This window comes from Hemiscyllium ocellatum, chromosome 24, assembly GCF_020745735.1.
Source record: "Hemiscyllium ocellatum isolate sHemOce1 chromosome 24, sHemOce1.pat.X.cur, whole genome shotgun sequence".
In the NCBI taxonomy this organism is placed as follows: Eukaryota; Metazoa; Chordata; class Chondrichthyes; order Orectolobiformes; family Hemiscylliidae; genus Hemiscyllium; species Hemiscyllium ocellatum.
Window position 1 is genome coordinate 2542121 of NC_083424.1, and position 15003 is coordinate 2557123.

At 42.4% G+C, this 15003-nt stretch overlaps 1 protein-coding gene across 1 annotated transcript in view; it reads left to right on the forward strand.

Annotated features, from left to right (window-relative positions):
* piwil1 (piwi-like RNA-mediated gene silencing 1) overlaps positions 1–14718 on the forward strand; it is a 55011-nt gene extending 40293 nt beyond the window's left edge. The window contains exons 16-20 of the mRNA XM_060843896.1: positions 260–330; positions 10708–10858; positions 10939–11064; positions 11156–11303; positions 12480–14718. Coding sequence (XP_060699879.1) covers positions 260–330; positions 10708–10858; positions 10939–11064; positions 11156–11303; positions 12480–12596 — 613 coding nt within the window. The 3' untranslated portion in view covers positions 12597–14718. The remainder of the gene's footprint in view (positions 1–259; positions 331–10707; positions 10859–10938; positions 11065–11155; positions 11304–12479) is intronic.
* Positions 14719–15003: the final 285 nt, after the last annotated feature.

Here is a 15003-nt window from a genome sequence, read left to right on the forward strand (position 1 = left end):
ATTTTAAGCTTTTAGTAGGAAGTAGATCTGTGGAATTGCTGTATGCATACAATTTGAAGAAATGATGCAGCAGAGTTTAACTGGAATATTTGCTTTACATAGTTTAGGAGATTTTTCTTTTAATTTTGATTTTTTTTAACCTCTACACTCTCATTGCTAAATATAAATTTAAATGACAATCTTGTGTGAAGTATTGCATCACCAACTTTTGGAATAATAAAGTTGAAGAATAATAACTAATGTGGTGGTCTTTGACCAGGTGGTTTTCTCGCTGCATCTTGCAAGAGCGTGGACAAGAACTTGTAGATGGATTAAAAGTTTGTTTGCAAGGTAGGTAGGTGCTTGAATTGAATAAAGATGTTCTATACTTACACTTACACATGAAGTGTTTTTATTACCAACTGATGGTAATGCAGGACATCACATTCCCAGGATGAAACCTGGCTTAATAAACCATCTATTGTTTCTGCAGTTTTTTTTTAATAGAGTCTGATAGTCGTTAAATATTTTTCCAAGAGGCTGCCAATTTACTTTGAGGAAAAGAACATCAAAGGTTATTACATGCAAGGAAAGCAAAACCACCAACAATTCTAAACTGTATAAGAGCTATTTGAGACAGTTCTTTCATGCATCAAAAAATAAGTATTCAAATTTTTATCCTCAAGTTGACAGACACTCCGACATCCGTGAAGGGTCACCATATTTCCCACTTTAAAGTTCCTTAATCAGTGGGCACAACTATACTTAGCTAACCTGTGCATTCACTCTGCTGTCGTCTTCATGAGACTGTTACTTAAGATTACTTACTCCTTTTAACTAGTATTCTTTTAGGCTCATGCATTCAACAGCCTTATAGTATACCTTCATTTCTGGCACCTTTTTTAAAAGTCTGGATATTGAGACTATAATAGTGAAGCTTGGTATTCATCATTGCTCCTTTTAAAGCAAATATGTGTCTGTATGAGCAGTTGAGTGCAGAAATTAAGCTGCTGCTGCTGCTGTTAATAGAACATAGAAAAGTACAGCACAGAACAGGCCGTTTGGCCCACGATGTTGTCGAGATTTAATCCTAATGTAAAATGTAGTAACTTAACCTACGCACCCCTCAACTCACTGCTGTCCATGGGATTGTCCAGCAGTTGCTTAACTGTCCCCAATGACTCAGCTTCCACCACCACTGCTGGCAATCCATTCCATGCATTCACAACTCCTTTATTGGGTTGGAATATAAACGCACCATTGTGCTACTGAGACTTTATAAAGCTCTGGTTAGGCCCCATTTGGAGTACTGTGTCCAGCTTTGGTCCCCACACCTCAGGAAGGACATACTGGCACTGGAACGTGTCCAGCGGAGATTCACATGAATGATCCCTGGAATGGTAGGTCTAACATATGAGGAACGGCTGACGATCCTGGGATTGTATTCACTGGAGTTTAGAAGATTAAGGGGGGATTTAATAGAAACTTACAAGATAATACATGGCTTGGAAAGGGTGGACGCTAGGAAATTGTTTCCGTTAGGCGAGGAGACCAGGACGCGTGGACACAGCCTTAGAATTAGAGGGGGTCACTTCAGAACGGAAATGCGGAGACATTCTGCGGAATTCATTGCCGCAGAGTGCAGTGGAGGCCGGGATGCTAAATGTCTTCAAGACAGAGATTGATAAATTCTTGATGTCACAAGGAATTAAGGGCTACGGGGAGAATGCTGGTAAGTGGAGTTGAAATGCCCATCAGCCATGATTGAATGGTGGAGTGGACTCGATGGGCCGAATGGCCTTACTTCCACTCCTATGTCTTATGGTTTTTATACCTTCCTTCTAATATCTTCAAACTATGACCTCTCATACCAGTCAATCCTGCCCTGGGGAAAAGTCTCTGGCTATTGAATCTATCTATTCCTCTCATTACCTTGTACACCTCGATCAGGTCTCCTCTATTTCTCCTCCTTTCCAGAAAGAAAAGTCCAAGTTTATTCAACCTTTCTTCATAAGATAAGCCCTCCAGTCCAGGCAGCATCCTGGTAAACCTTTTCTGTACCCTCTCCAAAGCCCTCTATCTTTCCTATAGTAGGGCGACCAGAACTGGACACAATATTCCAAGTGTGGTCTCACCACGGACTTGTAGAGCTGCAGCAAAACCTCGTGGCTCTTAAACTCGACCCCCCTGTTAATGAAAGCCAAAACACCATATGTTTTCTGAACAACCCAATCCATTTGGGTGGCAACTTTGAGGGATCTATGAACTTGCACATCCAGATCCCTCTGTTCCTCCACACTGCCAAGAATCCTGTCTTTAATCCTATATTCAGCATTCGAGTTAGACCTTCCAAAATGCATCACTTTGCATTTATCCAGGTTGAACTCCATCTGCCATTTTTCAGCCCAGTCTGCAGCCTGCAGTAGCCCTCTGTACTAAAGACGACACCTCTAACCTTTTGTGTCATCTGCAAATTTACTAACCCACCCCTCAACCACCTCCTCCAAGTCATTTCTAAAACTACAAAGGGCAGAGGCCCAAGAACACAGCCCTCTGGGACACCATTGAACACTGACCTCCAGGCAGAATACTTTCCACACTCGGCCTTCTGTCAGCGAGCCAATTCTGAATCCAGATAGCCAAATCTCCCTGTATCCCATACCTCCTGACTTTATGAATGAGCCTACCATGGGGAGCCCTATCAAATGCCTTGCTGAAGTCCAAATACACCAGATCCACTGCTTGACCATCGTCAACTTGTCACCTCCTCAAAGAATTTAATAAGATTTGTGAGGCATGACCTGTCCCCCTCAAAGCCATGCTGACTGCCTTTAATCACACTATACTTTTCCAAATAGTCATAAACCCTATCCCTCAGAATTCTTTCCAAAACTTTGCTGACTACAGATGTAAGACTGGCTGGTCTGTAATTGCCAGGGATTTCCCTAGTCCTCTTCTTGAAAAAGAGGACAACATTCACCTCCCTCCAATCCTCCGGTACAACTCTGTGGAGAGTGAGGAGGCAAATATCCTCGCCAGCGTCTCAGCAACCTCCTTTCCCACTTTCCAGAGCAACTTAGGATAAATCTGGTCTGGCCCTGGGGACTTGTCAATCTTAATGTTTTCCAAAATTTCTAGCACAACAACTTCCTCAATCTTGATCTGGTCAAGACTGTATCCCAACTCCTCTAAGTTTTCGTTTACAACAAGTTCCCTTTCCTCAGTGAAAACCGAAGCAAAACAAGTACTCATTTAGGGCTTCCCCTATCTGCTCAGATTCCACACTCGAGTTCCCTCTGCTATCCCTTATCAGCCCTACCTTCTCCCTGATCATTTTCTTATTCCTCACGTACGAGTAAAATGCCTTTGGGTTCTCCCTAATCCTCCTTGTCAAGCCTATTTTGTGCCCCCTCCTGGCTCTCCTCAATCCAATTCTGAGCTCCTTTCTAGCAAGCCTATAATCCTCTAACGCTGTGCATCCTCCATCTTACATAAGCTGCCTTCTTCCTTTTGATGAGAATTTCCTCTGTTCTCGCCATCCAAGGTTCCTTAATCTTACCCCTTCTTACCTGTAAGTAAAAAGTGAGGTCTGCAGATGCTGGAGATCAGAGCTAAAAATGTGTTGCTGGTTAAAGCGCAGCAGGTCAGGCAGCATCCAAGGAACAGGAAATTCGACGCTTCGGGCATAAACCCTTCATCATGATGCTGCCTGATCTGCTGCGCATTAACCAGCAACACATTTTCAGCCCTTTTTAGCTGTCTCAGAGGAACAAATTTGTGTATCACTCGCAACAACTGCTTCTTTAAACAGTCTCCACATGTCTGCTGTGCCCTTTCTGTGGAACAATTGCTCCCAGTCTGTACTTCCCAACTTCTGTCAGCATCATAATTACTTTTTCCCCAATTAAATATCTTCCCACTATAACGCTCCTTTCACTCTCCAAGGCTATGCTAAATGTGAGGCAGTTGTGGTCACTATCACCAAATAACATTTGATTCAATGAATGAATTCAGTTTGATTCCTTACCCTGTGTCTGGGGAGTGACCACCTCCCTGTACATTCTCTCCATTTCCCCCCAGCCTCCCGGATGATGTGTAGTCCATCCTGCTTCAGCTCCAGTTCCCTGACTCTGTTTTTGAGGAGCTGGAATTGAGTGCACGTCCTGCAGGTATAGTCAGCGGAGACATGTGAAGTGTCTCTCACCTGCCACATTCTGCAGGAGGAACATGCAACTGCCCTAACATCCATATCCCTCTACTCTGATAGCCCGCACAACTAAACAAGGGAAGAGAAGAAAAAACAGAAATCTGAAAACTTAACTAGTTTACAGACTCTTAGTAAGGTTTGAGGTGCTGGGTTGGAGGGAGGCCCTACAGTGTAGGGTCTCTGGTTTAGAGCTCACCCACTTAAAAACTTCCCAGAATTCTTTTGCTCCTCCCTCGCACCTCTCAGCTGCTTTAAAGTTGTACTGTTGCGGTTTCTCCAAACCTATTAGAAATGACTGATCTGGCATAATTTACAAGTCTGTTAGTGTTAAAATTCTAACACTATGTTCCCTTGAGTAAGATGTAATTCAATTTTAACACTAATCAATAATTAACCTTAAAGTGCTTTATTAATGGTCTTGAAATATTTAACATTGAAATGGTTATTATTTTATATTCATTTTTAAAATTTTGGTATTTTGCTACCTGTTCCCAGTTGTTCCTTTTGAAAAATTACTGAAGGGATTTGGTAATGTCTTGATCTGTTTCCCACCCCCCACCCCCAAACTCTGAGTTAGCGATATGAGCAGACTGGAACACCAAACCCTACTTGATGACAGCACATCTTTGGACACATGAATCACTGGATCTTTGTGGGCAATTTTCTCCCACTTAGTCTGTGTTCTTGCTTCACCATCTTTATGAAGATCTGCTAATGTGATGCTTTGCTTAATAAGAAATGATGAAACAAATCAAAAACCTCTTAACCTTGCATCAATAACTCAAATCATTTGGGGAGATACTAAACAAGTATGTTGCATCAGTGTTTACTGTGGAAGAGGTCATGGAAGATATAGAATGTGAGGAAGTACATGGTGGCACCTTAAAATGTCCATATTACAGAGGAGATGGTGCTGGGTGTCTTAAAACGCATAAAAGTGAATAAATCTACAGGACCCTATCAGGTGTACCCTAGAATTTTGTGGGAAGCTAGGGAAGTTATTGCTGGGCCCCTTGATGAGATATTTGTATCATCGATAGTACAGGTGAGGTGCCAGAAGACTGGAGGTTGGCTAACGTGGTGCCACTATTTAAGAAAGGTGGTAAAGAAAAGCCAGGGAACTAAAGACTGGCGAACCTGACATCAGTGGTGGGTAAGTTGTTGGAGGGGGTCCTGAGGGACAGGGTTTACATGTTAACGATTTTTTTTAGAAGAATTGTATTTATATGTATTCATACAGACAAGATTTACATGTTTTTGGAAAGGCAAAATCTGATGAGGGATAGTCAGCATGGCTTTGGGGGAAATCGTGTCTCTCAAACTTGACTGAGTTTTTTGAAGAAATAATGAAGAGGATTGATGAGGGCAGAGCGGTGCACATGATCTATATGGACTCCAGTAAAGCATTCAACAAGGTTCCTCATGGGAGCCTGGTTAGCAAGGTTAGATCTCATAGAATACAAAGAGAACTAGCCGTTTGGATACAGAACTGGCTCAAAGGTAGAAGATAGAGGGTGGTGTTGGAGGGTTAGTTTACAGACTGGAGGTCTGTGACCAGTGGTGTGCCACAAGGTTCGGTGTTGGGTCTAGTGCTTTTTGCCATTTATATAAATGATTTGGGTGTGAACATAGGAGGTGTAGTTAGTAAGTTTGCAGATGACACCAAAATTGGAGGTGTAGTGGACAGTGAAGAAGGTTACCTCAGAACAACAGGATCTTGAACGGGGGGTGGCATGGTGGCTCAGTGGTTAGCACTGCTTCCTCACAACCAGGCACCCAGATTCAATTCCAACCTCAAGCAACTGTTTGTGTGGAGTTTGGACATTCTCCCCGTGACTGCTTGGGTTTCCTTCAGCTACTCTGGTTTCCTCCCACATTCCAAAGATGTGCACGTTAGGTGAATTGGCCATGCTAAATTGTCCATAGTGTTAAGTCAAAGGGAAATGGGTCTGGGTGGATTACTCTTCGGAGGGTCAGTGTGGACTTGTTGGGCCGCAAGGTCTGTTTCCACACTGTAGCAAATCTAATCTTAAAAACGCCAGTGGGCCGAGGAGTGGCAGATGGAGTTTTAAGTTACATATATGGGAGATTCTGCATTTTGGAAGGCAAATCAGGGCAGAACTTGTACACTTAATAAGGTACTGGGAACTGTTGCTGAACAAAGAAACAATGGAGTGCAGGTTCATAGTTCCTTGGAAGTGAGTCGCAGGTAGATAGGATAGTGAACCACCTCCGTGCAGGTGGTTTGGATGGAGCCATTTTTGTCAGGTGTGTTCAGGAGGGTTTCCTTAGTATGTAGACAGACTGACTAGGGGAGAGGTCAGTTTGGATTTGGCACTCAGCAATGAGCCAGGACAGGTGTCAGATCTCGTGGTGGGACAACACTTTGACAGTGACCACAACTGCCTCACATTTACCATAGCCTTAGAGAGAGAAAGGAGCAGTTACTGAGGGAAAGTAGCATCATAATTTCCTTTTCCCTAATTAACTATCAGGCAGGAGTTGAGAAGTACAGATTGGGAGCAATTGTTCCACAGAACGGGCACAGCAGACATGTGGAGACTATTTTAAGGAGCAGTTGTTGAGAGTGATGCACAAATTTGTTCCTCTGAGATGGCTAAGAAGGAATAAGATTAAGGAACCTTAGATGACCAGAACAGAGGAGCTTCTCTTCAAAAGGAAGAAGGCAATTTACATAAGGTGGGGGAAGTATGGATCTAGCACAGCTTTAGAGAATTACAAGCGTACTAGAAAAGAACTCGGAAATGGACTGAGGACAGCCAGGAGGGGGCACGATAAAGGTTTGGCAGGAGGGATTAGAGAGAAACCAAAAGCATTTTATTCATACATGAGGAATAAGAAGAGAATGATCAGGGAGAAGGTAGGGCTGGTCAGGCGTAGCGTAGGGACCTTGTGTGTGGAGTCTGAGCAGATAGGGGAATAAATAAATTTTGACAAAGGGTCAGTTAGACTCTAAATGTCAGCTCTTTTCTCTCCTTACAGATGCTGCCAGACCTGCTGAAATTTTCCAGCATGTTCTCTTTTGGTTTCAGATTCCAGCATCCGCAGTAATTTGCTGTTACCCTAAAGTTTTTTTTATTTGCTTTTCACTAAGAAAAGGGACCTTGTTGTGAATGAGAACTTTGAGGAGCTGGGATACAGGCTTGACCAGATCAAGTTTGATGAAGTTGATGTGCTGGAAGTTTTGGCAAATATTAAAATTGATAAGTCCCCAGGCCAGACCAGATTTATCCTAGGCCGCTCCGGGAAGTGAGAAAGGAGGTTGCTAAGCTGCTGGCGAGGATATTTGCCTCCTCACTCTCCATTGGAGTCATACCGGAAGATTGATGGGAGGCGAATATTGTACTTCTTTTCAAGAAGGGGAATTACAGACCAGAGCTGAAAATGTGTTGCTGGTTAAAGCGCAGCAGGTCAGGCAGCATCCAAGGAACAGGAAATTCGACGCTTCGGGCACAAGCTATTCATCAGGAATGAGGAAAGTGTGTCCAGCAGGCTAAGATAAAAGGTAGGGAGGAGGGACTTGGGGGAGGGGCGATGGAGATGTGATAGGTGGAAGGAGGTCAAGGTGAGGGTGATAGGCCGGAGTGGGGTGGGGGCGGAGAGGTCAGGAAGAAAATTGCAGGGTAGGAGGGCGGTGCTGAGTTCGAGGGAATCGACTGAGACAAGGTGGGGGGAGGGGAAACGAGGAAACTGGAGAAATCTGAGTTCATCCCTTGTGGCTGGAGGGTTCCCAGGTGGAAGATGAGGCGCTCTTCCTCCAACCGTCGTGTTGTTATGGTCTGGCGATGGAGGAGTCCAAGGAGCTGCATGTCCTCGGTGGAGTGGGAGGGAGAATTAAAGTGTTGAGCCACGGGGTGGTTGGGTTGGTTGATCCGGGCGTCCCAGAGGTCCCCGTGGCTCAACACTTCAACTCTCCCTCCCACTCCACCAAGGACATGCAGGTCCTTGGACTCCTCCATCACCAGAACATCATAACACGACGGTTGGAGGAAGAGCGCCTCATCTTCCACCTGGGAACTCTTGAAACACAAGGGATGAACTCAGATTTCTCCAGTTTCCTCATTTCCCCTCCCCCCACCTTGTCTCAGTCGATTCCCTCGAACTCAGCACCGCCCTCCTAACCTGCAATTTTCTTCCTGACCTCTCCGTCCCCACCCCACTCCAGCCTATCACCCTCATCTTGACCTCCTTCCACCTATCACATCTCCATCGCCCCTCCCCCAAGTCCCTCCTCCCTACCTTTTATCTTAGCCTGCTGGACACACTTTCCTCATTCCTGATGAAGGGCTTACGCCCGAAACTTCGAATTTCCTGTTCCTTGGATGCTGCCTGACCTGCTGTGCTTTTCCAGCAACACATTTTCAGCTCTGATCTCCAGCATCTGCAGACCTCACTTTTTACTCGAATTACAGACTAGTCAGTCTTGCGTCTGTAGTCAGTAAAGTTTTGGAAAGAATTCTGAGGGATAGGATGTTTGACTATTTGGCAAAGCACAGTGTAATTAAAAGCAGTCAACATGGCTTTGTGAGGGGCAGGTCATGCCTCTCAAATCTTATTGAGTTCTTTTGAGGAGATGATGAGACAGATTGAGCAGTGAATGTGGTGTATGTGGACTTCAGCAAAGCATTTGATAAGGTTCCCCATGGTAGGCTAATTCATAAAGTCAGGAGGTATGGGATTAGGGGGGGATTATGGCTATCTGGATTCAGAATTGGTTGGCTGACAGAAGGCAGCAAGCGGTTGGAGATGGAACGTATTCTGTCTGGAGGTCAGTGGTAAGTGGTGTCCCGCAGTGCTGTGTTCTTGGGGCTCTGCTGTTTGTAATTTTTGTAAATGACTTAGATGGGGATACTGAGAATGGGTTAGTAAATTTGCAGATGATATCAAGCTTGGAGGTGCCGTCGACAGTATCGAGGGCTACTGCAGGCTGCAGCGCAACACCGACAGGATGTAGAGCTGGGCTGAGAATGGCAGATGGACCACATCCTGGATAAATGCGAAGTGATGCATTTTGGAAGGGCTAACTCGAATGCTGAATATGTGATTAAAGACAGGATTCTTGGCAGTGTGGAGGAATAGAGGGATCTTAGTGTTCAAGTGCGTAGATCCCTCAAAATTGCCACCCAAGTAAATAGGGTTGTTTTAAAAAAAATGTAGTGTGTTTAGGCTTTCATTAACAGTGAATCGAGTTTAAGAGCCACGAGGTTTTACTGCAGCTCTTCAAGACCCTGGTGAGACCAGGATGCTGCCTGGACTGGAGGCTTGCCTCCTGATGAACGGTTGAATAAGCTGTGACTTTCCTGTCAGGAGTGGAGGAGGAAGAAAGGTGACCTGATTGAGGTATACAGGGTAATGAGAGGCTTGGATAGAGTCGATAGCCAGAGACTTTTCCCCAGGGCAGGATTGACTGGCACGAGGGTCATAGTTTTAAGGTGATAGGAGGAAGGTATAGAGGAGATGTCAGAGGTAGGTTCTTTCGCAGAGAGTTGTGAATGCATGGAATGCATTGCCAGCAGCGGTGGTGGAAGCAGAGTAATTAGGGACATTTAAGTGACTGCTGGACTTGCACATGGACAACAGTGAGTTGAGGGGTGTGTAGGTTAGGTTATTTTATTTTAGATTAGGAATAATCCTCGGCACAACATCATGGGCCAAAGGGCCTGTTCTGTGTCTATGTTCTGTTGAAGAAGGCATTTGGTATGCTTTCCTTTATTGGTCACAGCATTGAATATAGGAGTTGGGAAGTCATGTTGTGGCTGTACAGGATGTTGGTTAGGCCACTTTTGGAATATTGCATGCAAATCTGGTTTTCCAGGTTGTGAAGCTTGAAAGGATTCAGAAAAGATTTTATAACGATGTTGCCAGGTTGGAGGATTTGAGCTACAGGGAGAGGCTGAACAGGCTGGGGCTGTTTTCCCTGGAGCGTCGGCGGCTGAGGGGTGACCTTGGGTTTATAAACGTGGATAGGATAAATAGACAAGGTCTTTTCCCTGGTGTGGGGGAGTCAAGAACTAGAGGGCATAGGTGTATGGTGAGGGGTGAGGGAGGCGTGGAGCTTTTAAAAGGGACCTTCAGAGCATGTGCATGTATGGAATGACCTGCCAGAGAAAGTGGTGGAGGCTGGTACAGTTACAACATTTCAAAGACATCTGGATGGGTATATGAATAGGAAGGATTTCGAGGGATATGAGCCAAGTGCTGGCAAATGGGACTGGTATAGTTAGGATATCTGGTTGGTATGGACAAGTTGGACTGAAGGGTCTGTTTCCATGCTATACATCTATTTGGATCATACATTAGGCACATTTGATTTGCTTAAATGCAACTTTGTGGATTGTCCACAAGTAAAACCATGTACAATTTTGAAGTTCAGTCAATTTTTTAGGTGATATAGTGTTAACAGTAAGTTTACTTAAATTTTTTTTGGGACAATTAAATGTATTCTACCTGTAAGTTAATTAATTAATATTACTTCATTTGTTGAACTTTGATTTCCTCAGCTGCTTTGAAAACATGGCATGCTCACAATAAGTGCTTGCCTGGTCGTATCATTGTGTACCGTGATGGAGTTGGTGATGGACAGCTGAACACTGTCGTAAATTATGAGGTTCCACAGCTGCTAGATTGTTTGAAATACCTGACTGATTACAAGTGAGTTGTGCAAATTCTAAAATTCCTAAAAAGTACAATTTTTATCTGTTGGTACCTCCTAACAAGTGTTTCTTTTTCAGTCCAAAGCTGTCAGTAATTGTTGTAAAGAAGCGTGTTAATGCAAGGTTTTTTTCACAAGCTGGTGGAAGATTACAGAACCCACCTCCTGGCACTGTCATTGACACAGATGTCACACGACCAGAATGGTAAAGTATTGTTAAACGTTTTGAGCATAATTTTTGAGTCGCTTATTGGATTTTAAACATTTGACTCAACTATCTGTTTTTCTTGGGTCAGGTATGACTTCTATATAGTCAGTCAGTCAGTGAAGGTTGGTACAGTTACACCGACACACTACAATGTAGTATATGACAGCAGCAACCTGAAACCAGATTACATGCAGCGACTAACCTACAAGCTGTGCCACATGTATTACAATTGGCCGGTGAGTGAGATAATTTCCTCTTTCATTTAGTAGAACTGATCATGCTGGAGGCTTGACTCTTTCAATGTTTTCAAAGTAGTTCTACCTTAAATCTAAATTAAATGCTGTTCAGTCTTCCAACTGCCAGATTTTTGAGGCTACTGTTCACCAAAGGGAGAGACACTACAAACTTGAGTTTGAAACTGGACTGTCTGCTTATATTCTACAAACCTTAACATCCATTTATCACAAAAGATTTGAATTGTAGTTTCTTGATGAACATTGAGCCATGTATTTTAGTTTTGAACCTGGTGTTGTTGTAATCATTCATTCTACCCCTCAAATATCTTTAGCTGATGTTTGTTGAGAACATGTATGCAGTTAGAAGTTACTGGCAAGATCAAAGTGTTTTTTAGAAAGTGTAAAAAGGAAAAGACAAGTTTATGTTCAAACTTATATATTAAATTAATTCAGAAAAATTGGACCAGAATATGTAGTTCAAAATTGAAATAGAAAGTAAATTTAAGGGTCTTTTAGACGGCTGTTTGTTTTATGTTTGAATAATATGCTAGGTAGAGTTGAGGCCAAGCATTGATTGATTGTTTCTAATTCTATGTCACTTAGACTGCTTTACACAAGTGAACATTTCCTGAACGAATTTCAACATTGCTTTTCTTAATATAGTTATTCAGCTAGAAAACTCCCAATTAGAATTATAGAATCATATCTTGAGTGGTTTCGAATATTGGTTACATAATTTATTAAATTTCTACTTAGTTTGCCTTAACACGTTTAATACAGGGATGATGAAAAATGTTGTCTTATTTGAAATTGTCTTCCTCAAAAGTAGTCCAAGTTGAGTTTTTGAATATTTTTAAGGCAGAAATAGATTTTTGACAAAATCTAAAGGGTTTTGGGAGCAGGGTAGGAATGCTTTCTAATCAGATCAGCCTGTGAAATCAAATGAGAGAATAGGCTTGAGGGGCTGGGTGGTCTACTCCTAATTTGCATTAATTTTTAAACTCTCCTTTAGGTGGTTATGAAGGGATGGGTGGCACTTTCTTGCACTTCAAAAAGTGAATGACTACATTTCATACAAAATAAGTATTGGCATCTCAAATACTGAATGTAACTTGGAAGTTTTATGCTCGCAAAGACCTAAAATGTTTGTAAATAAACTGTTTCTTTGTTTTTTAGGGTGTTATTCGTGTGCCTGCCCCCTGCCAGTATGCCCACAAACTTGCATTCTTAGTGGGACAAAGTATTCATCGGGAACCCAGTCTGGCATTGGCAGACCGCCTTTACTACCTGTGAATATAAAAACCATCACGTTTCCTGTCACGATTACTACTTCTAAAAAAAAAACTGTATAAAATGAAGCATTTTCCAAACATGTATTTTCTAGACCAAGAAAACATTTAGATGTCTGGGTAGTTGTGTGAATGGAGAACAGCACCTATTGTAATCATTCCAACTGGATATTACTTTGTTTGCACACAGTCTCTTGCAGTTTTCAAAACACCTGATGTTTTCTGCATCCGCAAGCCAAGGCAAGAGTTCCTCAGGTGTCAAAAATTCAAAATGCATGACATGCCTTCTCCTCTTCCCAATGCTTTGTACCAAATCCTTGAACAAGGTAAGTTTTCTGAATTAGGGCAACCAGTAGAATTACAGATGTTATTGAGCCCCAGGTTTATTGTGCTCATGATAGTAAAATGGAATCCATCCATTTTGACCCATTTTCTTGTCATCCCACACTCTAAGTTGACTCTTCTCTGATCCTGTCAGACCTGTTGAATTGCTGTACCATTTTGTTTTAGTGCTGTGATTCCAGGCTGACTTGAACTTTTCCCTTAATTCCCTTTCCCTGTTTCCTTTTTATGCACAATCCCTGTGTTCCATATCCAAGTAATCGTAGAATTTTATAGCATTGGAAAGCAGTCATTTGATCTGCTTTTATTCCTGCTGTCTGGATGTTTAAATCTTTATCAAAGCAAAGTGCTGTGGATGCTAGAGATCTGAAATCAAGACAAGATGCTGGAGAAACTCAGCAGATTTGGCAGTATCTATGGAGAGAGAAAAGGCATTAACTTGGACTCCTTTAGGGCACCCTATCATTTTGTCCCATTTCCTTGCCCTTCCCCAAAACCTGTAATATTTTCAAACTTTTGTTCATTTTTCTTTTTAAATGTTGTGGATTTTGCTTACATCACTCTTGGGAGAGAAATTCCAAACACAATATGCTGTATTTGTGAATCTCTTCATACCTATGGTCCTGCATTCTGTTTTTCAACATGCACTGGATGTGGGAATACCTGGTAAACCACCTTGAACTGCTACAGTTTGTGTGGTGCACACAGTTCTATTCGATAAGGAGTTCCAGGATTCTCAGACTCATCTTCAGACTTTCTTTAAAACAGTGTTGAGTAATTAATGTGGCTTAACTAAAGTCTGGTGCAAATTCAATATTTAAAGTCAACCATATATCACCCCAACATATAGGATTACAGAATCTTTGTTTTATATCAGCATTCCAGTTTAAAGATTTGTTCATCCACACGTTTAGCTCACTGCTGTTAACCATCTTGCTGTTTTGGGTAAACAATAGGCTCCCACAAAGTGTATATGATCCTTCAATGCTTTTCAGTACATTACACAAACATCACTGCTGCTCTAGTTTTCACACCTATAATTATCCTTTGTGTGATCCTGGATGGTCAGTATCTATGAAATGTTTGATCATGAAGCAGGTGCAGCTGAGCCTGGTCCTGCCCTCCCCTGACCACTTTTTGTATGTCAAGAGCAGGAGTCACCAAATAAGTTGAGAACGCCAGGAAAATGTCACCGCCACCCCATGCTCTAGTTGGTTGTGTGCCCTTGCTGAAATCGGTCACTTTAACACAGACTTCTGCAGTCTAATCTGGACTGTAAACTGCCATGTCTTTCCCTGATCAGCCACTTACGGCAGTTTTGCATTCCAGTTTCAGGGTTAATTTTGGATCAGGTTTAAAGCGTAATGTCTTTGCATAATGGAGTGTCAGTACAAATATCATTTTTCCCCATCCTCTAGGTTGGTTTCTTTAGGTGAGTGCAGTAGTTTATTCAAATTTGAGCCAAGATGAGGGTGGGGATAATATCCATTTATCTCACCTGATGCCACTCCATATGCCATGAAGTGATGTATAAATGCTGCCTAGTGATGGTCTCTAATCAATGGGAAGACCACTTGCCTGGCATTATGGGCAAGGGTCCTTACTCTCTTCCCCTACCCCCCCCCCCCCCCCCCATAATAGTAATTGGATCCCAGATTTTTTTTAAAAAATCAAATACTGTTTTTAAGCGCAGTTTGCCAAGTTGAAGCTATGTCAGGATTGCTTTGACGTTTTGCAAACTATTACAATAAGCTGAATTTACTGTATTAACAAGTATCTTGTCCAAGTGAGCATCATTTATTTACTGTAGGTAAATAATTCAGGTTTTCATTATAACTATGTTTCTGATCATTTTGAGTACCTGTGATCTGCTGATCCACTGACTTTTACTGGATATTGAATGTCAACATTAATTCAATGATATAATTTGGTCATTTAAAATTGCATTTTGAAGTTGTCTTTTTTTTAAACAATTGTCAGTATTTGACAATTGAATTTGTGGCGATGCTAATTGCTGTTGATGTTTTTCTTTGAGAAACTTAAGTTGTTCTTCCAAAGTCCGAGTATGT